At 37.3% G+C, this 24,578-nt stretch overlaps 1 protein-coding gene across 2 annotated transcripts in view; it reads left to right on the top strand.

The window, feature by feature from the left end:
* The window catches only part of USP24 (ubiquitin specific peptidase 24), a 143,477-nt gene that overhangs the window by 58,852 nt on the left and 60,047 nt on the right, over nt 1–24,578 (top strand). For both annotated transcript variants that reach the window (XM_016185979.2, XM_007518026.3), the window contains exons 14-30: nt 49–144; nt 233–394; nt 601–648; nt 6,055–6,162; nt 9,162–9,311; nt 9,896–10,027; nt 10,757–10,868; nt 13,109–13,185; nt 15,319–15,459; nt 15,628–15,681; nt 16,620–16,735; nt 19,111–19,177; nt 19,291–19,401; nt 20,067–20,165; nt 20,259–20,432; nt 23,397–23,482; nt 23,638–23,731. In XM_016185979.2, coding sequence (XP_016041465.2) covers nt 49–144; nt 233–394; nt 601–648; nt 6,055–6,162; nt 9,162–9,311; nt 9,896–10,027; nt 10,757–10,868; nt 13,109–13,185; nt 15,319–15,459; nt 15,628–15,681; nt 16,620–16,735; nt 19,111–19,177; nt 19,291–19,401; nt 20,067–20,165; nt 20,259–20,432; nt 23,397–23,482; nt 23,638–23,731 — 1,827 coding nt within the window. The remainder of the gene's footprint in view (nt 1–48; nt 145–232; nt 395–600; nt 649–6,054; nt 6,163–9,161; nt 9,312–9,895; nt 10,028–10,756; nt 10,869–13,108; nt 13,186–15,318; nt 15,460–15,627; nt 15,682–16,619; nt 16,736–19,110; nt 19,178–19,290; nt 19,402–20,066; nt 20,166–20,258; nt 20,433–23,396; nt 23,483–23,637; nt 23,732–24,578) is intronic.

Genomic DNA, 24,578 nt, shown 5'->3' with positions numbered 1-24,578 from the left:
GGATTATGAAGCGGTTCTTGTGACTCATTTTCATTTCTGTCCCTACAGAGCTGGGAGACTGAGAGTGATCGAGTAAGACAGAAGTTACTGAGTCTGATTGGACGAATAGGCCGGGAAGCTCGCTTTGAAACTACTTCTGGAAAGGCAAGAGAATCGAGTGAACGTTTCTTGCTACAGATGTTTAAAGCGGTTCTACTTGGTACTGAAAGGCACATATGTGGTGTTATTGTAGGTGTTAGATGTGCTCTGGGAGCTGGCTCACCTTCCAACCTTGCCCAGTAGCCTTATTCAGCAAGCCTTGGAGGAGCACCTGACAATCCTTAGTGATGCATACGCCGTGAAGGAAGCAATCAAGAGGAGCTACATCATTAAGTGCATAGAGGATATTAAAAGGGTTGGTGTTTTTCTCTTTGGTCTGGTTTTGTTGTCAGAGTGATAATATTGTCTGAATTCTTAAGGTCCAAAAATATACCTCCTCCCATATTATAAAATCAAGCTAAATGTCCCATCTGGAAACTCTTACCTTAAAGTCCAGAATTGGGTAACTGTGGGTACTACTTTCACCTAGCCACTTATACTTCTCTTCAAATGAATTTTCAGCCTGGAGAATGGTCAAGTCTGGAAAAAAACAAGAAGGATGGATTCAAGGTAAGAATTTGCAGATGGAATCAGCTAAAAGGTATATTAATTTAATAATTCCTTTTAATAAATGCATCATAATTTTAAGTAGTATATTTTACATGTATTCAGAAAGAAAGTACTATGTATTTATAAATTATACTTTAGTATTAAGATTTTAAGGAGTTACTCATTATCAAAGGGAAAACAAGTCCAGAGTCACATTCAAAGAGTAGTTTTTTTTTAATTTTTCTCCTTCAAACTAAACTCAATATATGTACAGCTTTAAATAGTACAATAGATTCTACATACACATCATACATTCTTCTCCAACTGAAGAGAAATGGCAAACTATTTTCACAGAGAGAGAAACGGGAGGTGTTCTCTCTGTTGGCATAGAGTTGGTTTTCAGGTACTTGATTCAGACAAATTCCTAAAATTTCTTAGGCAAACAACTCTTGAGGAAATTCCTGTTGCTGGAACCAAGATTAGATGGCAGGATGGGTAGAGATCTGAAGGGCCACCAGCACTGTGGAGGGTTTACACCTTCAGGGCTGTGTTTTCCAGGTGACTGCAAACTTACAAACTGCTCCTTAGCAGAGGGCTTAGCCAAGCAAGCAGTGATGGTTGTAGCTGCCCTGCTGCTGTAGTCCTAAAATGTCAGGTCTCTCAGGATGATCACCGCAGCAGCTCCCTGGAGCTTATTTCAGAATTGCCATAGCGCTAATCAGTAGCATCCATCTGCCAAGAAGACCCTGGGGTTGCCCAGACCAAACATATAGCATGGAAGGGGAAGGGATTTTATTTTACTGTTGACATAAAATTAGATTTTGGTGAGTGGCTAGTGACTTCCGTGATTTCATTGGTAAGACATTATTAAGGGGCCAGGTGGCGGTGCACCTGGTTAAGTGCTCACATTACAGTGTGCAAGGACATAGGCTCAGGCCCCTGGTCCCCACCTGTGGTGGGTGGTGAGGGGGAAGCTCCACAAACAGCGTAGCAGGGCTGCAAGTGTCTCTCTGTCTCCCTATCTCCTCCTCCCCTCTCAATTTCTGTCTTTAGCCAATAATAAATAAAGATTGTATTTTTTTTTTAAAGATATTTCTTGGTTTTCATGAATAGGTATTTCTGTAATGGATCTTGACTATGCTAATTCTCATTGGTATATTCAGGGACTATTAGGGAATAAGAGACTTTAGTGACCCAATGGACTTTTGATCTCCTAAATTATATTTGGTTGTAAATGTATCTGGGGACATTGAAGAACTTTGTTTTACATTTCTGACACTGAAATTTGATCAAGTGACTTTTCCATGTAATCTAGCTTTAGCAATTTGAAAGTCATTTGCAAACTGGAGCTTCCCGTAGCAGTGCTCAGATTGTGAGGAATCATTCCTTTAGTTCAGTAACACTGGTCTCTTAATATCCATATTTAATTTGAACTTTCCAAGTAACTGAATCAGTGATCAGGTAATATAGTTGGTTGAAACTCACCCAAAGGCATTTAAAAGTTTAGACCCTTCAGTAGTAAGGGTAAGAAAGAAGGGTGTCTATAGAGAAATGGCCTTTCTTAGTTACAGATACATTTCTGTATAGATACTGAAGTTCGGAGCTGAAGTCACTTTTCCTTCCCACCAGGAAAATGACTCTTAAAACCAGAGAATTCTCCGTGGCCTCTGTTCCCTCCTTGTTAGAGCTGAGTGCTACTTAGCTCTTGTAGCCAGTAGCACCACAGCATTTATTACTACTGTTCTTTGCAGTCATTTCATTCATGTCTGTTGTTTTATAACAAAACTCAAAAAACAAAAAAAAACAAAAAAAACAGGGACACTTTTAGAGTCAATTTGTGAGACTTAAAACAAATATTCCTTTTAATTTTATTTTTTTTTAATTTCCCACTGCTCCCAGTAAGGAAATGCTGAATGCCATTATTTTATTCCAAATAATAACATCTTGCATTTTGTAAATAGCACTTTTTTAGTTTACTACAAGCTGTCCCAAATACTTTTCTTAAAGTACACAAGTCTGAAGGGGGGCAGTGGGGAGATCAAAGCCCCCTGGATTTGACTCCAGGCAGGGGATTGAGTGATATATTACCACTAAAGGTGTGTTTTCTATGCTATGCCCTTTCCTGCCAGGCAGCAAGGTGGGCTGACTGGGGATTATGTCTCCCTGCCAGGCTACACAGAAACTAAGCAAAGGGTAAGACAAGTTCACCCACTTCTTACCCCTCTCCCACCCTCAGCTACCTTTGTTCCCCCCAACTGATTCCCTTTCCCTCTGCTTTTGACACTCTTAAAATTCCCAAGTGCCACTACTATGTTCAGAAATTCCGAGCCTTATTTCTTGACATTTCTGTAGATTCTGTCAGGATAGCCTTGGCTCTCTTGGTCCTCTTTTCCTTTGTTTCCTTTATCCCTTCCACTGTCAACCCTCAACCTAGTCCCTCTTATTTCACTTCCCTTTTCTGCTTCAATTAAACAGTTTAAATGTACTCATCCAAAGAATTTACTAAACCTAAAAAGAAGTCATTTTTATGCAGTCATTGCTATTTTCACATTCTTTAAGTCATTATCTTAAAGCCTCCGAACACAATGCCTGGCAGTTTTTTTTTTTTTTTTTTTTTTGGTAAATGTTGGTTCCTTTCCTCTTACTTCCTCCCCTTTATCCGATGAGGACATGAAAGTAATTGCCTAACTATAGTTGAGTGGCCTCTGCTTGCTAAAACATGAACTGAAAGTAAAAGTAGCAGGATATACTCAGCAGAGTCTCACAGTGATGTAATTAGCACAGGTGGGACTATTCAAAAAAATGTCCTCCTGTGCAAAACTTTTTACTTTGATTCTATATAAATGGCACACAAGTTCAGGAAAAACAAAGATGAGACAGTGGGGGTATTCACCTTTGAGAAGAGACCTCGGAAAGGAATATGAAAATTTGATTTAACTTCCATTCTAGGTCCTAGGAAGTTTTGGGAAAACATATTTACATATGATAAATCAAAAAGCTTACTGTGAAAACAGATATGTTGCATTGCATTCAGAAGAACACAGTGCGTCCTTAGAATATTAGGAGAGTAGCCGTATTACACAAATGAGTGAAGAGTACCTAGATAGAGGTTTGCAAGCTAAGCCAGTTAACTTCTAAGACTTTATCTGAGGTAGAGTCTAAATTGGACATAATGCTGGCCCCTACTTGGGAAACCTCAGTTTCAGACATGATCAGATATTTTCATTTAAATTGTTCACCATAGTATTCTGTCCCCTTTTTGAGTAAAGAAGAATGGTTTTTACAAAAAAAAAAAAAATTTTTTTTTTTTTGCTTGGCAATTAAATGTCATAGGTAAGATGGAATAACATTTAACTTATTTGCTATATTTAAGAAGCACCCTTTTAAAACCTAATTTTATGATTTTTCTTTCGGCTCTAATGTATAGTGAACTGCCCTTAAAGAATAAGTCTTAACTGCTCAATAAAAATATTCTAACCATAGTTGACTTAGTAGGTCATAATGATATTTTTTTAATATTTCTGATTATTTGATGAAGGGTTCATATTTATATCCTAGTGTTTGTAATCCCATTGGAAGGTTTTGGACTTTAGCATTAACAATTTTGTCTTTGTCTGTTTGCAACTTTTATAGCTTAGCAAAAATGTTCTCACTAGCTCAAATAGTTGGTCTTTAGTATATACTTCACTTCTCCAATTCTAAGATGCCAGTAATTTCAACATACACATCTCACATATAATAAATTTATATAAAAAAAAAGAAATTTCACATTTACCATCAGTTTCTTTAAATTCACAATCAGTTTGAGTCTATCTAGGCCCCCACTGTATGCCTTTGCAGGTGCACACTGCTTTTCATTATCTGTAATGATCTTTAAGATTGACTATGGAATTTTCACGTATGTCAAATACGGAGTTTTTGTTCTTGTTGATAAAAATCTGCTTCCCCCCCCCCCATGATTGAGTTGTGTTTACTGAAAGTTAAATAGCTTCTATTGGTTCAAGGACAGAAATATGTTTGGTTCTATGTGGTCAGCCCTTCATAGGGTATAAATGTGTCACACCAAATTCTGGTGTGACATAGGGGATAAATGTGTCACACCAAATTCTGGTGGCTTTGGAAAATACTCTCCTCTGGAACCTCTAGCAGTTTTCTTTGCCTTTAATTGCATTGATGGACACAACAGACTAGTCAGTGCTGTGTCACACTGCAGTCTTTTTGATATATATATATATATTTAAAGTACCAAATCATTGACCTGAATTTGAGTTAAAAGGCATCCGTCAGTACTTGGTACTGAGTATACCAGATAATAACAAAATGACAAGTAGGTGAACAAATACCTTTTGTATATAGCTAATTTCATACAGACCCAGGTAAAGACAACTTACAACTTACTCCTATGCCTAATGGCTAGTAAGTTTCTCAGCATAATTGTATCCATTTCAGAAATGTTAAAATTTATATCTTAGAATCTAGGAAGTTTGGTATTTAGTGATTGATTGGTTAATTAGGAAGGCCAGTATATTAGCAATAAACTCTCATTTACATGCTCAGTAGTACTATATTTTTTGGCAATAAACCACAAATAACTTTGCATCCCATGTAGGTCATCATTTTACAGAAAGACTAGAAGCAAGAAGACTTTTAAATAACAAAATCTCAGTCTTAAGTATGTTAAGCTTTACTTAGTTACTTTAGAGACTTAGTCAATTGGCTAATAGTGTTTAAATGACATTCTTACCCATTTTATAATGAAACCTTATAGTTCAAAATATACTAATTTAAAAAGCCATTCTTTTTTGAAGAGTTACATAATCATCAGACTTTTCAAATGTGTACTGTAAATGTCTGAGCTGTCACCAGTTTTAGAAACAGGAATAATGTATTTGAAAATGTTTTGACAAATACAAAGCCCACATGTAAAGTGGCGATGAAAACAAAAACAATAGGATTGTTTTAACTAGAAATATAAGCAGACAGTATCTCCCTCAATATTTAGACTGCTCTCATATAATTACATAACTATAGAAACCATTTTGCTTAACATTCAGTTCAGTAATATCCAGGTTAAGCTTTTGCCATTGATTTATTTTACTTGTCAACATGTCCTAGCAGCCTGTGCTACTTAATCTATCCTCTGAAGTTGCTAATTCCTTGTCTGTTTTTGCTGGTGTACCCCTGTACATTGACTGTCACTTCAGTCCATTCCTGTTTGCAGTTCTTGGTCTTAGGAGATTGCATGCAAAATAAGAAGTGGAAGACTGTGACTTATGAATGCATGGAGACTAGCTTTACATGAACAATGTGAAGAGAAGATGATGGAATGTATAGCAATGAGACTAAATTGACGCGCACATTTTGACACCTAGTAAATTTAGTCTCTTAGTTCTAAATTTAATTAATGCAATTTCTTTTTGACTCTAGTCATCTCAGCTTAATAACCCCCAGTTTGTATGGGTGGTGCCAGCTTTGCGTCAGCTCCATGAAATAACTCGCTCATTCATAAAACAAACCTGTCAGAAGCAAGACAAGGTAAGAGTACATCTGTGTTTGGTTATGTATACTCACATAGCCTTGTACAAAAAACTGCTGAGTTTGATGGTTATTTTTTAAGGTTAGTAATGTAATTCATTTATTGAGTTTATTTATTATTCACTTACTGAGTTGAAAACAGCTTTGTGTTTTCATGTTCATTGAGGTTTTCTTCAATACATCCCTAGCAGATTTTTCTCAAATGAATTTTAAAGTTTAAATGATTTTTTAGAAAATTATTTGAAAACATGTAAAAGCTTCTTTTATATTGCAAAAAGATTGCCTAGTTTAAAGAACCACAATTTCCTCAGTATAGTATATTTAAAATAAAAAGATCTAGAAACGTACGTTTCTTGTATATGTATACAAGAACTTTTTTAAAATAATATACAGGAGGTAAAATAGTTCTTTTGACAAATTTTTTTTTTCTTTTTTAAAGAGAAAGACAGTAAACCTTTGGTGGTCTACTGCATGCCTGTTTAAATTATCAAGAGGCACTCAAGACCTGGACCCCTAACTGCCTCCCAGGCCCACTCACCTTTGTGGTAAAGCCACTGGTGGGCACTTGGAACTGAAAACGCATGGTCTCACCCAGGCTTACATGAAATGGACTAATAGGCGTGCTGAGCACTCACAGTTATGAGTTCTTGCTTCTGCCCAAATTTATTTGTGCACAGACCTTTGGCTCAGGACTACATGTTGCACCACCAAAAATGAAGGAGAGAAAGGACTCAGCAGCATAATGGTAGAAACCAAAGTAAGAATTAGTGAGCTTGAGCGGAAAGGAAAATAACAGAAATAATAAAGTTAATCAAGTCGGTATAAGAGATACATGGGACAACATCAAGATACATGCCATTTGCAAGGGTCCCACAAGGGAGGTTAAAAAAAAAAAAAGAGCAGAAAAAGGGACAGTATTTTTATTTGAAGAAATGATAGCCAAGAATTTCCAACCTGAGGAGGGAAGCAGGTGCCAGGAAACTCAATGAATTTCAAACATACTAAACACAAATATAACATATTTATAGTTAAAATGGCAAAGATTAGAGATAAAAAAATAATAATAATCCTGAAAACAGATAAAAGTAGAAGCTCCCATGTAAGGGAACCTCCTTAAAATTGCAAGCAGATTTCTTAACTGAAAGTCTACAGGCAAGAAAAGACTGACAAGATATAATCAGTCTTAAATGTCATAGCCCTCCAGCCAAGAATATTTTGCCTAGGTTATCATTTAAATTGTGGGAGAGATAAAGAGCTTCTCAGACAAACAGTAGATAAAGGAATTCATCACTGCTAACCTGCCCTGCAAGAAGAATGCAAGGTCTTCTGTAAATGTCAAAGAAACCCCATTCAGGAGTAGCAAGATACCCAAAAAGCTTAAAAATCATATTAAATATTTTTATCAATAATTTTGTTAAATATTAATGGCATGGACCTACCAGCAAAAGGGACAGAGTGTCAGGAATAGATTAAAAAAAAAAAATCTTTTGTCTGTATGAGACCATTTGAATGAATACCAGTGGTAAACTTAGACTCAAAGCAGTAGTTTGGGGGGGGGGAAATTATACAATCAAAAGATAACCCCAAAATGTAGGAACAGCTGTGATTATAACAGTTAAGAGAGACTTAAAGCTGGGAAGAAAAAAAAAAAGATACAGGAGCCTGGAACAGACATTAGAAGATGATTAGAGGATCAGTGTATTAAAAGATTTAACGTTTGTTTAACAGACACACCAAACAAAGGAGCATCAAAAATACCTAAACTAATATTAACTTACCTTAAGAGAGGCACAGCAACAAAGATCAACTAGACAGAAAGTCAGCAAACAGACAACAGTTTTAAACAAGAAGTTATTCTAATTGGAATTACTAGATATTTATAGTTCTCACCAGCCCAGAATAACTTAATTTCTCTGTAGTGTTAATGAGGCATTCTTAAGGGTAGAGCTCATAGAACAGGTATCAATAAATTCATGAAGAGTGCAATCATATCAGGTATCTTGTATCACAGTGAGCTAAAACTAGAAATCACACACACACACACACCCTCTGAAAAAACTCATACCTGGAGTCTAAAAAACATACTGAGTGATTAAATTATTGAATCAATGAAGAAGTCAAAAAAGAAAGAAAAATTTCCTGGAAACCAGTGAAAAAGAAGACAGAAGCATTCAGAACCTATGGGAGATAGCAAAAATAGCAGTAAGAGGGAAACCCATCATTTTATGATTAAAATGACTCCATGTAAAATGGAGATAGAAGAAACAACATAGTAAAGACTATACATAAAAAAGCCCACACAGAACATTTTCAGTGGCAGACAACTGAATGCTTTCCTTCTAAGATCAGGCACATGACAGAGGGCCCATTCTTGCCACAATTAACCAATATTGTTTTGAAAATTATAGCTATAGTAGTTAGGTAAGAAAAAGAACTTAAAGTGATCATGTTTTGAAAACAAGTAAAACTTTGCCTGCTTGCTGATGACATAATAGATGTGGACAGTTGTAAATATCCACTCACCACAGGCTCGTGCCACTGAGACCTTGTATCCATGTCTCAACCGCTGTGCTGTAAACCATTAAGCCCCCAATAAAATGATAGGGGGGATTTAAACAATTAGTAGAAATGTCAGTACGGTAAAGTGATACATTATTAGATAAAAGTCTGTCTATATTGCAAACAACAAACTAGAAGAAAAATTAAATCCCATTTACAACCACATAAGAACTAGCTAGGAACAAATCAACAAAGTTTGTGAAAAGACTTAGGTCATACATCTAAAACTGTAAGTCACTTGTAAAAAAATTAGAAGACAAATGGAATTGTGGAAAAAGAAGAAAATGGAATTGTATTCTATGTTCATGGATTGGAAGAATTAGCTTAGGGCTACATGCTAAAAAAAAAAATGTGTGTGTGTTTATTTTAAGTTGGTGAAAATAAAAAGTAATTACCCTGCAAATTCTCGTATAATTTTCCTTCTCCTTTTTTCCCCCAAGAGTATTATTCAGGACTTGAAGAAAAATTTTGAGATAGTGAAATTGGTAACAGGAAGTCTGATAGCTTGTCATCGGCTTGCAGCAGCTGTATCTGGACCTGGAGGTTTAACTGGTTCCACACTGGTGGATGGCCGATACACATACCGGGAGGTATCCAGCATTGTGGTTCTGTTCCATGACTTAGAGCATTTGTTTGACCTCCTTGTACTTGGTCTGTGAACTTTTGTGGGATACAACTCAGAGAGGTAGCAGAAGATGTCTTCATGGGAGTAGAACAGATTTATAACTTGATTTCAATCATTTCAAAATAAAAGTTTAGAAAATTGATAAATTTGGGTCTGAAAATCATCTAAGTGTGCATGTGATAAAAGTAATAAAAATAAAATTCTTTGTTTCTTATCTTTGTTTTTGAAGTAGTTATTAATTCTGTAGATAGTGCCTTTTTTTATTCTCCAAATTGATGGCATTTTTTGAGAATAGCTTAACTCACCAGTTGTAGCTTTGTTGTCTTTTGCTTTGAGGTTGACGAATTTTATTGGTGTCGAAAATGAACTGAATTTGGTAGACGTGGAGCACCTTTTGCTATATTGTACTATCAACTTGTAAACAGATTACTCAAGTATGGGATTCTGAATTATATGACAAAGCATTAGATAAAACTACTTTTTGATTTTAAACTTAGTTTTTATGTACGAATGCCTGTGTTTAACTAATTAGCACTTCTTTTTTTGCAGTATTTAGAGGCCCACCTAAAATTTCTGGCATTTTTCTTGCAAGAAGCTACCTTGTATCTGGGTTGGAATCGTGCCAAAGAAATCTGGGAGTGTCTTGTGACAGGTCAGGATGTCTGCGAATTAGATAGAGAGGTAAGAAGATAGTCTTGTGGATAAATTAAAGTGAGACTCAAATATTTCACTTTTTGTGGATGTCTCTCACATCTTATTTCAATTCTGAACATTTAATTTTACTAATATGTTCTTATACCAATGGCCAGGCACTAAAAGACTGAAAAAACATTGCATGTGAGATAATATCTTTGATATAAATAAATATGTGAGTTCTTTAGTAATCTGTTCTGGGTAAAATGTAAAAATTTGCCAAGTAAATCTAACTGAAGAATTCTAAAACCGTCTATTTGTCCGGCTCCTTACTACTCCCCATGGAGCTAATCCTAAGTTAGCAACAAAAAACTTTTGAGTTCCAGTAGATGCTGTTCCCAGAATCACTAAGAAAAATAAATTCTTTGACAGGTTGAATACCTAGGAAGCTGAAATAGATTGGATGATGAGCAAGTCACTACTTCTTTATCTCATTTTATAGAATTTTTAATTAAATTAGATTGTTGAAAGGACTAAATGTGTCACAGCGACTGCTTGCACAAATATGAAATAGAATGAAAAGTATGTACAAAAATTTTTACTGTGTAGGGGGGAAGTTGCTTGTGACTGCTTTACTCAGCTCTGGAGTTCCAAGCATTAGAGTAATAATAAGTATTTTGCTAATATTAAAAATATATTATCTTAACAATTGTAATTTGCAATCAATATTTGTTAAATAGATTTCTGTTATAGGACAACATTTTTCTTGATCCACAGATGTGTTTTGAATGGTTCACAAAGGGACAACATGATCTTGAGAGTGACGTTCAGCAACAGCTTTTCAAGGAGAAAATTCTTAAATTGGAATCATATGAAATCACCATGAATGGTAGGGGAAACCTTGGAGTAAGAAATTTTCTTCTTCTTCTAGTCTCACTTCTAAGAAGCAACCCAGTTGACACTCTCACTCTTCCATGTTTTTCTTATGCATATAAGGACACATCTACATGTTATTTGCTTATATACAGAAATTACCTTTAAAATTATGTGGCCTGATAACTGAAATTACCAAACTATCTTTTTGTGAAGTTACTTAGTACAAAAAAAAAAAAGATCCATTTAAGGTAAAATTTTGTCAAAGTACAGAAATCTTCCTGGTGTTTCTTTTAATTGAATTGAGGCAGAGAGAGAAGGGCACTGTAGCACTGAAGTTTCCTCTAGTGTGGTGGAGGGAGGGCCTGGCTCAGACCTGCATCACACATATTCTGGTAAAGCAGTGCACTAGAAGTTTGGGAGTTTTGTTTTTGTTTTGTTTTTTAGCTAAAATGTAGTTTGAGTGCCAAAAAATTCATTTTAAAATTTATTTTTTATTAGTGATTTAAATAGTCTACAAGATCATAAGATTATAGGGTTATAGTTCCAAACTGCCCCCCCCCCACCTCCACAGTCCTGTGCCCTCTTCCTCCTTCCATGAAGGATTCCAACCTCCACACACATCTTACACCCAAAACAGAACCCAGAACCCAGTGCCACCTGCACAGATCAACACAGAAACCAAAACAGATGGGTAAAACTAAGAAAAGCCCAGTACTGGGAAATTTAAATGGTCAGCCATTTAATGATGCAGATCCAAAAGAAAAAGAATTTAGGAGTTACATTGTCCAAAAATTTGAAGAAATACAACTTGTGTTTGTAGAGAAATGAAATAAGAAAAAAAAAAAAGTCCATGATCTCAAAGACTCAGTGGATATATATATATATATATATTACATATATATATTACATATATATATATATATATATATATATATGTAATTGGAAAGCATGAAAACATAGCTATAGGCTGGGAAGGACATTTTGAACCATTACGGTCTCATATAGCAAGTCAAAGAAGTAGGCTTCAGCCCTGTAGAAAAGAAAACATCAGAAAATAGAAGACAGAATGACCACACTCTTTTAAGTTCAAAGTAGGAGAAAAAAACTGGGAAAAAGATGAGGCAACTCTTTGAGAGACTCCATTAGGAAAGCAAATATCAGCAGCATTGTCTCAGAAGGGGAGGAGGAAAGTAGGGAACAGAAACCAAATTCAAGAAAATTAATGGCAAAAAATTTCTAAATCTGGGATTTGATCAGAATGTAAATGTTTAGGAATCAGCGAGAAACCCCAAGTTCCTAAACCCAAAATAGATCTACACCAAGATAAACTATTGCGAAATTATTAAAAGTCAAAGACAGGGAGTTGGGTGGTAGTGCAGCTGGTTAAGCGCACATGGCACAAAGCACAAAGACCAGCATAAGGATCCTGGTTCAAGCCCCTGGCTCCCCACCTTCAGGGGAGTCGCTTCACAGGTGGTGAAGCAGGTCTGCAGGTGTCTGTCGTTCTCTCTCCTTCTCTGTCTTCCCCTCCTCCATTTCTGTCTGTCCTATCTAACAACGATTATCAATAACAACAACAGTAACTACAACAACAATAAAAACAAGAAGTACAACAAAAGGGAAAATAAATTTAAAAAAATAAGAAAATGTCAACGACAAAGAAAAAAATTCACAAGCTACTAGGGAAAAGAAGAAAGTGACTCATTATACCACTAATGACTTTTAATATATTCACAAATTTGTGTAACCTTCACACTGTCCAGCCTCAGATCATCTGTATCACTTCACGAAATTGGAGGGCCAGGGAGGTGGCTCAGCAGGTAGCATGCATTGCCCTACATGCATGAGGCCTGGGTTTGATCCCCGCCACTATGTGAGAGCACCAAGAGAAAGTTTTACTCTGATGCCTCTACCTTGGTACCATCCTTCAGAAAAGTAAATAAGAGCAACTAGTGTTTTCTTGTTGTTCTTACTGTTTCTAAGTTGAAAGAGTTCTTTTTTTACCTTATTGATAGGACATTAAAGCACAAAAGTTTTTAATTTTGATAAAGTCCAGTTAGTCAGATTTTTCTTTTGTTGTTTATGCTTTTGGTTCTGCCTCTAAGCAACCACTGCCTACTTAATCCCAAGGTCTTAAAGATGTGTGCCTGTTTCATCAAAAGCTTTATAGTTTCAACTCTTAAAACACTTTACATTTTCTCATTGATAGTCTGGGTAGAGTGCATGGATTTATCTGTAATTCTATTATTTCAGGTTTTAACTTATTTAAGACTTTCTTTGAAAATGTGAATCTCTGTGATCACCGATTGAAAAGACAAGGAGCTCAGTTAGTAAGTACTTTATTTCAACTGTAGGTAATTTGGATAATTTAGTAAACTTGTTAGTGAAAAGAGAGGGGTATGTGTGTGTGTGTGTGTGTGTGTGTGTGTGTATTTTAACAAATGACAGGAAGCATGGAATTTCCCCCCCCCCTTTTTTTAAGATTGGGCTCTCCTTCACTGTCGTTTCTACACTGGTGACAGTGTTTCTGTTGGCTGTAGTAGAGGCTTCGTTCCCAGTAGGAGCTCTCACCAGCTACCTAGACTAGCACAGATGACTTCAAAACTGTTTTGCTTTTTGCTGATCTGAGCAACCAACAACCTACTGTAACTAGGTGAATTCATAGTAGAGATAGTGCCATCCAAGACTTCAGCTTTTGAGATCCCACAATTCACACATAACAAAAAAAGTAAAAATTAGGGGTGGGAAGAATCACAATGGCAGGGATTTGACAGAATAGACAATGAAGCAGGACAAATGTATAATATGTATACAGCTGATGTTTGTAAGAAAAATAACTGGGGAGGAGGAGGGGTAGGTAAAACCAGGGCCTCATGCATGTGTAGCTTCAGTGCTCCTCAGCTGATTTGTTCATTCAGGTGAGACTGGCCGTCATGTTTTGAGTAGTATGGTCATAGATGACTTGTTCATTCAGATAGGGAAATAGGGCTGCCCCGGGGTACATGCATAACAAGGCACATACCCTACCTAGCGAACTGTCTCTCTGGCCTCCCGAAATAATTTTTTAAGAAAGACTTATTTAGTAGCTTTCTGGATGGTAAGAATTTTATAAGATTTTGGAATCCCCAACTCCCTTTGTTTCTTTCTTTCTTATTTATTTATTTTCCACCAGGGTTATCCAGTGGGCTTGGGGCCTGCATGACTCCATTGTTTTCAGCAGCTATTTATTTATTTATTTTTAATGATAGAGACAGCGAGAAGGATAGAGAGTTATATCTAGAGCACTGTCTGCTTCACTGCTTGTGAAGCTTCTCTTCTGCAGCCGGGCATCAGGGGCTTTAACCTGGGCCCTAACATATAGTATTAAATAGACTATAGATAAATACCTTTTACCTTCCATCAGAGCACTGCTCAGCTCTACCTTAAGGTGGTGCTGGCGATTGAACCTGGGAGCTCAGAGCTTCTAGACTGAAAGTTATTTTACATTACTATTATGTTTCCCCAGTCCTGATCACATGTGGTAATGTGTTGTTTTCGACGGGGTATGTTGTTTTCGCCGGGCTGGCTTCACGGGCGGGTAACAGACCACCAGGGACTCATGGTTGAGCTGTAGGCAGCATCTCTTTATTCATGCAGGACGCAACACAATCTAAGACGAGATAAGTTAAACTCAAAGTACAGTACTCTAAAACTCACAATGCTGTCTTTATATATACTTCCCAAGTAGGGTGGAAACAGGATGTGACATAGAGAGGGTGGAGAGAAAAGTGATTGGTGAAAATCAGGGTGTGACAAAGAAGGGATCAGGGTGTGACAAGGAGCGGGGGTGGAGCAAAAACATATCATGAAACAGTGGGGATTGAACCAATGCCCTGGAGGGAGGTGCTTGTTAACAGCGGTTATGTAAATAGAATGAAGTGGTTATGTAAATAGAATAGTGTTAAGCAGGGGGGATTTAAACCAAATGAAACAGAAGGGGTCTCATGCATACCAACAGTAATGTGTACACTCTACCAAGTGCACCACTGCCTCTCCCCTCCTTCTATTTCTAGTGGGACTTTGGGACTACCAGCTTGAAGCCCAAGAATTAGTAGACACTTACAGCTTGGCTTTATTTCCTGTTAAGAAAAGCTGCAGATGATAGTGCCCATCTCACTCCTGTACTGTTTCTGTTTCAGTAGAGTGTCTGAGTATTATTTGTGTTAATGTATGAAATAAAACTTCAGAAATAAAAAATATGATACAAGATTCAGGACACACTACCTGAAGTATGACACTTTGTTCTCCTTTAGTGTTTATCTTAATTTATTTTAATTGAGATAACATTGCATTGTATTATCCAGATAGAGAAAAAATAAACTCTGTATGATTTTACTTATTTTTGTGGTATGTAGAAAAATAAGCTAAATAAAATTAAACTTTTATGTTATAAAACCAGTCGTTATTTTTTTTCTTTTTAACAGTATGTAGAAAAGCTGGAATTGATAGGAATGGACTTCATTTGGAAAATTGCTATGGAATCACCTGACGAAGAAATTGCTAACGAAGCTATCCAGTTAATTATAAACTATAGTTACATTAATCTAAATCCCAGGTTAAAGAAGGTAGGTAGCTAAGAACACTCATATGCAAAAAAAAAAAAAAAGGAAAAAATTAAGATTTTTAATTGATAAGCTAACCCAAACTGACTTGGTTATTTTGTTGTGTGTCCATAGAATGATTACAGTTAAATGCCAGACTGTTTTTAACTTCCATATACCTCTTAATTTTAGGATTCAGTATCATTACATAAGAAATTCATTGCTGATTGCTACACAAGATTAGAAGTGAGTAGCATACTTTACTTAATAATCTGTGAAGTAAATGCTGTGTTTTTTTTTTCTTTTGCGATTTTAGAGATAATTTATAATGCCGTTATTTATGACTGGATCCTGTTAAAGAATGTGTGAACAACTCCACATTGTGCCATAAGGAGCAGACCTTTCCTGTGATGTTCCTACTACATAGGAAGCCTTTTCTTCTCTCTTCCATTTCCCTTCCCTACTCTGTCCACCTCCTTGTTGGAGGAGTAGGCATTATCTTCTGAAATCAGGTCTGCCACACATTCTACATTTCTACTAGGTTCTTTTTCTCCCAGTTTATATATGTGCTTCCTGTGTCCACCCCCCCCTTTTGTGGTTCACCTAGTCTTAGTCATAAATCCCATTAAAAGACATTGAGAAGTAGGTGACATGTTTCTTTGTCCACCTGATGCATGCTCAAATGTATTTACAATGCTTATTTCCATTTTGAATGATTAAAATGTTGATTATCTAGTAAGGAATATCTCATTAGCATATGTTTGCAGGTCCTAAATGTCAGTAAGCTTTATGTTGGTAATACTTCCAACTTTCTGATCAGTATGTACTAGGATGTGAACAGGACTTCCCAGATTTTGACTTTTATCAAAGCTGGCATCATAAAAAATGGTAAATATTCAAGTAGCCTTAAATGAAATGCCACATACATACTAACATGCAGAACAGAGTTCTCAGCCAGCCAGCAGTTATTTTGCCTCCCATGGCTCCTTTGCCATTGTCTGGGTGTTATAGCTAGTGGAGGCCCACTGGCAGCTAGTTGTAGGTAAGTAGAGAGTAGAGGGGAAGGGTGTTGTAGATATCCTACAATGCCCAGGATGATCTGCTACCCAAGTGTTTCCAGTTCAAAATGGCAGTAGAACAGGAGTTAAGAAACACTTCTAGAATAATTATTTCTTATTCGATAGGCAGCCAGTTCAGCACTTGGTGGCCCTACTCTGACACATGCTGTGACCAGAGCAACAAAAATGCTTACTGCAACTGCCATGCCAACTGTAGCAACATCAGTCCAGTCTCCATATAGGTAAGTGGTCATACAAGTTACACCACATACTCAACTCATAAATATACACTAGCTTCAAAATACAATGGTATTTTTTTTTCTTAAAGAAATTTCTCTGGGGCTGGGCAGTGGTGCACCTTCTTAAGCACACATTACCATGCTCAAGGACCTGGGTTCAAGCCCCTATACCCCACTTGCAGATGAGGCAGTGCTGCATGTGTCTCTCTTTCTGTCTTCATATCTACCCCATCTCTCTTGATTTCATTCTGTCTCCAAGAAATAAATAAAATATATTTCTCAGTTACTGATTTCTTTTTATTTTTATAATTTTTATTTATAAACTGGAAACACTGACAAGACCATAGTATAAGTGGGGTATAATTCCACACAGTTCCCACCACCAGAACTCTGTATCCCATCCCCTCCCCCGATAGCTTTCCTATTCTTTATCCCACTGGGAATATGGACCCGGGATCATTATAAGGTGCAGAAGGTTGAAGGTCTGGCTTCTGTAATTGCTTCCCTGTTGAACATGGGCATTAGCAGGTCAATCCATACTTTCAGCCTGTCTCTCTCTTTCCCTAGTGGGGCAGAGCTCTTGGGAAACAAGACTCCAGGACACACTGGTGGGGTTGTCTGCCCTGGAAGGTCCAGTTGGCATCATGGTAGCGCCTGGAGCCTGATTTCTTAATTTCATAATTATGAGGAACTGTATATTCCTCATCTTACATCACCAAATTCATGTGAAGTTTCACATTCAAGCTTGTGTGACGATCTGTAGGTCATTGTCATAAGGACCTAAAAATTGCTCTGCCCTGTGTACAAGATTTTTTTTTTGTTAAGTCTCATTTTGATTTTACTCTGCAACATGAATAGCCCAGTCTTTATGATGGAATGAAGATATATTCTTGGATGAGGTGTAGTTAAGTTAATGGATGGGAGTAGGTAGTATAATGATTATGCAAGAGACTCTCATGCCTGAGACTCCCAAAGTCTCAGTTTCAGTCCCCCCGCACCACCATCAGCCAGAGCTAGTAAAAAAAAAAAAAGTAAGTTGGAAAGGTTTATTTCATGGATGTCCTCCTTAGTCAACTCATAATAATAACAGCATAAGCAAATGAAGATGATGATGAATTAAAATTTTAGAACAAGAGCACCAGCAAGTGTCTCACCTTGTAGAATACATATGTTACCATGCATGAGGACCTGGGTTCAAGTCCCTGGCTGTGGTACAACATGGGAGCACATGTTGGGGGAAGCTTCTCAAACCGTAGGGCAGTATTATGGTGTCTCCTTCTGTATCTCTGTCTTCTGTATCTCTGTCTATCACCCTCTATCTAGAAAGAAAGAAAGAAAATGAGGTAAAATTAGGTCATTATAATCATATTATAATCAAAGTTAAAGTATGATTTCCTTTATTTTTTCAAAATAATTTTAAAGAGCACTTCATCTCCAAGTATCTGCAGCATTTAAACTTGAAATGAGAGATGTTTCTTAATCATCATCACTTTCATGTTTTTAAATATTATTAGTGAAATCTGAGTCTAGTACTTGTTGTAGTTCTTTGATATAGTAAGAATAAATCAGTATTTGGTTAGAGTCCTTATAAATCTGAATAAAACAAACTTCAGATCTCATTTTCAGAATCTATCAGAGCTAGACACTTCCTGATTGTGTTTCCAGAGGTGCATTGATGTCTTAAATACTTTGAAAACAACTGAACACAGTGACTTAACACTGGTTTGCAATATCACACAATTTTAGGAATATAGTTTTACCCCTGTATATGTATGTGTACAATTCATTGAACTCAACATCAGAGTCTCTGTGCCATCACACCCAAGAGATTGCTTCTCGGATGTAATTTTCAACTATGGAGGATGCTTACTTAAAGCATATGAACAATCTGTTGGTCTTCACTTCTTCCTGATTCATAGGCTAGTTAAAATAAATAGCTGCTCTTGCTTGTGGGATATTTACTGGTTTTCATTTGTCTTCTGGTTTTTAGACAGTTCAGAATTCTGTCAGACCCCATGTTTTTAATAGAACTATGAGGCATATTTTAGTTACAAGATTATGAAAGTCAAACTCATTGTGTTCATGTTTGGTATGTTGATGGACAAATAGGCCTGGAGACCCAAGTCCCCTGTTGAAATGTGAGGAAGCAGAAAAGAAAGGAAATGTGGGTGGGGTTGGCTTCTCTTTCCTGTACTCCATGTGTGTGCTACAGCTGTGACTACCTCCTCTTTGGGTACAAAGGAGGTTTAGTCTTTGTAAATTTCAGCCTTTGACCAGTGAATGCTAAGCGGTTGTAGTTTTGGTGAAACAGACTGAAGTTTCTCAGCTGATATATTCACTGCAAATACTAAAAACGTTTTTATTATTTTAATCCTTAGGTCTACCAAACTTGTAATCATTGAGAGATTGCTGCTTCTGGCAGAACGCTACGTAATCACAATAGAGGTAAGACCCTCTTCAAAGGAATTTTAGTATGCTGTTACTAGATCACTGTGTAACATACGTATTTTTATGATGGCTGACTCTGCGCATCTGTTTGTCTTTACATTTTGTTTAAGGATTTTTACTCTGTCCCACGAACTATTCTACCTCACGGTGCCTCATTCCATGGACATCTTTTAACTCTCAATGTGACTTATGAGTCTACCAAAGATACCTTTACTGTTGAGGTAGGTTCATATTCAGCCCTGCAGTATTTTCATAAGAACTTTATTACTAGCTGTATGAATGACTGTTCTAGAGGCAGTTTGGTAAACAAATTTGGAATAAAAACCCCTCTGAAGTGAAAGGAAACTGATGGACACACACAAGTAATACATATTAAGTGGTAATAGGGGTTACAAAAGACTAGATAGAAATAGTGCAGAAACTGTATCTAAGAAATACCATTTTAGATTTTGAAAAAATGGGTAGGGAAGGGCTCTTTGAGCTAGTGACATTTGAATCAAGATTCAAGTGAAAGATTAAACCATTTCTGGGAAGACCATTGCCAGAGACTATGAAGACGGGTAGGAGTTTGCATGGCTTATACACTGATAAGCAAAAGTGGTTGGTGTGACTGGAGTGAAGCGACAAGGGGAAAAGCAGAAGACAGGACAGTGGAAGAGGGCTTGAGATTTTATTGCATGCATAGTGGGGAGGGATTAGAGTATGGTTCAGGGTGTTTGATTACAACAGAAAGGAAGCCTGTTCCTTTGAGCAGGGGTTCTTGGAGTTTTCTTCCATGTTCTCAGCTCCAAGCTTGTTCTAGGTACACAGTGGAGACTTACTAACAGTTGTATAAATGAACATGTAAACAAATTACCCATGACGGTGTTTGATTTTCGTATTGCAGGCTCACAGTAATGAAACCATAGGGAGTGTCCGATGGAAGATAGCCAAGCAGTTGTGCTGTCCTGTGGATAATATACAGATATTTACAAATGATAGTCTGGTAGGTTTTTATGAACAGATCGTGGCCCTTTAGCTTCATGTGAATCCTTTCCTCTGCCTTCCCGACTCATTAACTAAGAACCACTTTTTACAGCTAACAGTGAATAAAGATCAAAAGCTCCTCCACCAGCTGGGCTTTTCTGATGAACAAATCCTTACAGTGAAAACTTCCGGCAGTGGGACCCCATCTGGGAGCTCTGCAGATTCCTCCACCAGCTCCAGCAGCAGCAGCAGTGGGGTTTTTAGTTCATCATATGCCATGGAGCAGGTACGGAGTCATTGATTCCCATTTTAAAATAAGAACACAGTGATAGTTACCTTTGTTTTGCAGCCCATATGGACAACTCTTGACTCATCAGAACTGTATTACTGACAACCCAAGGGCTGCTTCAGTTAGGAGAAAAGATGGATGATTTATCAATCTTTTGAACCCTGGAATATTCCAAGCCAGTGAATCTTTCTTCTTAATTACTGCTTCTCTTCTTTTCATGGACTCATCAGTTTTCCCTCTACTGGGTCATACTCATTGGCATTCAACCATGCTGTTATTTCTACCTTCTTAAAAATTTAGACCTCACCCCCATTTCACCTTCAATTCCTGATCCACTCTCTTTCCCAGTTAAACAAAGCTCCTTGAAAGCTGTCTGAAATATCTTTACCATTCTCTCTTGACCCCTTTTGAAGAGCCAAACTCTTTAAGGTTCAGCTCTTCATCTTGTTGACATTTCAGCAGAGCTGACTCATGTGATGGCTTCCCCTGCACTGCTTTGTCCACTTGGCTTCCATGATATGCTTACCTCTTCCCTTCCTCCCTAGCTTTTCATTTCCTTTGCCTCTAATGCTTTCTCTGTCTCCCTAATCTATACGGAGGAGTTCCCTCAGATCTTTACTTCTCTACTTGAAACCTGCCTTAACCTTCTCCTTAGAAAGATCACTTTGTTTCAGAGCTTTCCATGTGACCTGTGTAGAAGTACCTTTCTACTTTTTTACCTTGAGCTTGAAGCCCAGATGTATGAATCCACCATCTTACTTTTAATTGTGAAATAAGCAGCTCCCTCCAATCCTAAGGATATTTTTGGCTACCCTTTTACACCAGTCTTCCTCTCCTTCAGACCTTTTCCTCTCATCTTGTTCCTGTTTTATAATGGTATCTCTATTCACCTAGGTTTTTATGCCAAGACCCTTGGATTCTTTCTTTCTCTCTCTCACCCCTATCCGTTATCAGATCTGTGCTCGACCTTTGAAATACAGCATCTAGCTATTTGTCTCTGCTTCATGCTTCCATCACCCCAAGCTTGGAGTGTTTTAGTGTTACTCCTTTTATACCAGCAGGTCTTTTCTCTGTATAACATGCATCAACTCATTATCTTTTTAAATCCAAGTCACACTGTAACAGACCCCCAGCTCAGTCACTTTGGTAGTTCCCATCTCATTCAGAGCAAGACCACCAATGCCATTACTACAAGACCTGCCTGACAGAGCCCTCTGAACCTTTCTCAGATCACCTTCTCTGACTTCTCCCGCAGACCACGACAGTGGTTTCCATTCTGTTCCTTAAAACATAGTAGGCCGTGTGTGCTTGCTTGTCCCTATATCTAGAATGTTCTTTCCCAGCTCTTTCCCTTTCTTCAGCCTTGACTCAGATGTTGCCTTCTCAGAGCCTTCATTGGCCATACTTTCTAAATTCTCAATCCCATCCTTATCCCTGACTTTATTTTTCTTTTATGCGCTAATGTTTCCCTCCCTGACTTTATTTTTCTTTAATGTGCTAAATGTTTTATTTATCTTTTCGTTGGCTTTGAAAAATATAAGCTTCATGAAACTAGACTTTTTTTTTTCTATTTTGTTTGTTGCTGCTGTACTCCAGCACCTAAAACTGCCTCGATCATGATAGATACTCTTTTCAGTATGCACTTAATGACTCTGCGAGTCAGTTTATTTATTTATTTTTAAATATTTTGCTTATTTTGGATAGAGACAAATTTGAGAGGGAGGAGGAAGAGAGAGAAAGAAAGAGATACCTGCAGCACTTTTTAACTCTTGAAGGATCCTCCCTGCGGGTGGGGGCTGGGGTTTGAATGCAGGTCCTTGAGTACACTGTCGTGTGTGCGCGCTCTCCCAGGTGTGCCACCATCTATCCCTGAATTGGTTCATTTTGAACATTCTCCTTTGTCAGAAACTGATCATGATCCCAGGGTTCCAAAACCAATGAGACTATTCAACTTCTTGGGTGTCTATAGTCTAGAAAGCAAAGTTATGTAGAGTTCATTCAAAATAAAGGCATTTAAGTGACATGAGAATTTTTTTCATAGCCACTAGGCACATGCGTATTCTTTTACTATTCAAATGTAAGAGCTTTGTGTGGTTGTGTCTAAGAAACTACACCTACATATAACAAAAGTTTAAGAAGGAAAGCTCACTGAGAGTGGTGTTGTGATAGCTCACTGAGAACAGAATCAATGTACACAGCATCTAGTTTGGCATTTTTTTACTCTGTCTCAGTTTGATCCTGAAATTATGGAAAATCTTCCCACATCTGAACACATTCTGTAGTGATGTCTAGTTTCTTACTCTTTTTTAAACAGAATATAGTACTTGAATCACTTCTTACTCTGGCCTACGTGTCGTGTATGCATGTATGTATGTCCAGAAGTATTCTGCTCTTCAACACTCATTCACAGCCTTGTCTGCTGCTCACAATCTGTGCTCCACTTGCAGTGCAGCCACTTATTTCCTCCTATTCATTTCACCTGCCCTTTGCTTTACCTCTTTTTCTTCCTGCCTTTTGGTGCCCTGCATCCTTCACCAGCTTGTGGACAGAGAGAGCTTAGAGACTGAGGAGAGTCCCATACTCTGTTCCCATGTGCTGTCCTTGCATACAGATGAGCAGTGTGTAGCCTACAAGCTTTATAGTGGCCCGTCTTTCAGAACTAGTATTTGTATTGTCAGTATAATAATGTCTACATTTATTCTTTTGTTTTTAATAGGACAGAAACTAAGGAGAGGGAAGTAGGAGAAGGGGGGGACAGAGAGACACCTGCAGGCCACTTTACCACCTGTGGAGCTTTCCCCCCTACAGTTGGGGGCTGTGGACTGAAGCCAGGTCCTTGCATGTGGTAACGTGTGCTCAGTTAGGTGTGCCACTGCCCAGCCCTTGTATGATAATTTTTAATTGTTAATCAGAAAAGAAGTTATCCCTTATATAGTACTTACTGTCGTCTTTTTTTTCTAGGAGAAATCCCTCCCAGGTGTTGTGATGGCACTAGTCTGTAATGTGTTTGACATGCTGTATCAGCTTGCCAATCTAGAGGAACCAAGGTAAATACACATTCTTGTGAGATTTGAAAGAGAAAATTATTAAAGTTAAGGAACTTTTAATTTGAAGTGCATCTGACTTTATATCTCATTCTATAGTACTGACACTGAAAATTTTACTTGTATTAAAAAACAATATTTCGATTTGAAAATTTCAGAATAACTCTCCGTGTACGAAAGCTTCTGCTGTTGATACCTACAGATCCAGCTATTCAGGAAGCCCTTGATCAGCTTGATTCTTTAGGAAGAAAGGTATGAGTATCTTGGATATCTAAATGGCATGGAAATTTGTGGTCATAGTTCAGTGAAAATAAAACATCATATTAAGGCCACATGTCATTTTGTTTCTTCTTTTTTGTTTTTGTTTTTGTTTTGTTTTGTTTTGTTTTTATCAGAGCACTGCTTAGTTCTGGCTTATGATGGAGCTGGGGATTGAACCTGAAACTTTTGATTCCTCAGTCATGAAAGACTTTTTGAATAACCATTTTGTTACTTTCCCAGCCCTACATATCATTTTTTTCCATAACAGTTTTTCTTCTTTTGAAATACATATAAAAACTTGCCAACAGTGGAAACCAGAACTTTGTATTAGCTTTTTAAAGTATCTTCTAAAGGTGATGATATTAAGTTCTAAGCTTAGAAGACCTTTCAGTATCTCCTACCAGTTGTATATTAAAAAAGGCAAAGTTCAGAGAGATGAAGTAGCAAGGTCCCGGATTCAAGCCCCTGGTTCCCACCTTCTAGGGGAAGGGTTCACAAGCATGAAGCAGTGCTGTGGGTGTCTCTGTCTCACTCTCCTCCTCCAGCTTCTTCCCCCCTCAATTTCTTTCTGTCCTATCAGATAAAGTACATAAAGCTTATTTTATAATAGTTTGATATATTGAGCTTATCTTCTCTATAATATGCATAATTACTGTTCACAGAATAAATTAATTTAGAGTAAAATAATTAGAATGAAATTAGTTCTATTCAAGTAGCTATTGTTTAGATTAGCTGGTAATCATATTTGAGAGAATAGGATGAATGTAGTTATAGAATATAATAGTTTAAAAAAACCTCCACTTTTGTCATCTTTTTATTATCAGTATTTTGAAGTACT

This window comes from Erinaceus europaeus, chromosome 13 (genome assembly GCF_950295315.1).
Source record: "Erinaceus europaeus chromosome 13, mEriEur2.1, whole genome shotgun sequence".
NCBI lineage: Eukaryota > Metazoa > Chordata > Mammalia > Eulipotyphla > Erinaceidae > Erinaceus > Erinaceus europaeus.
This window is presented reverse-complemented; position numbering and strand designations above follow the sequence as displayed.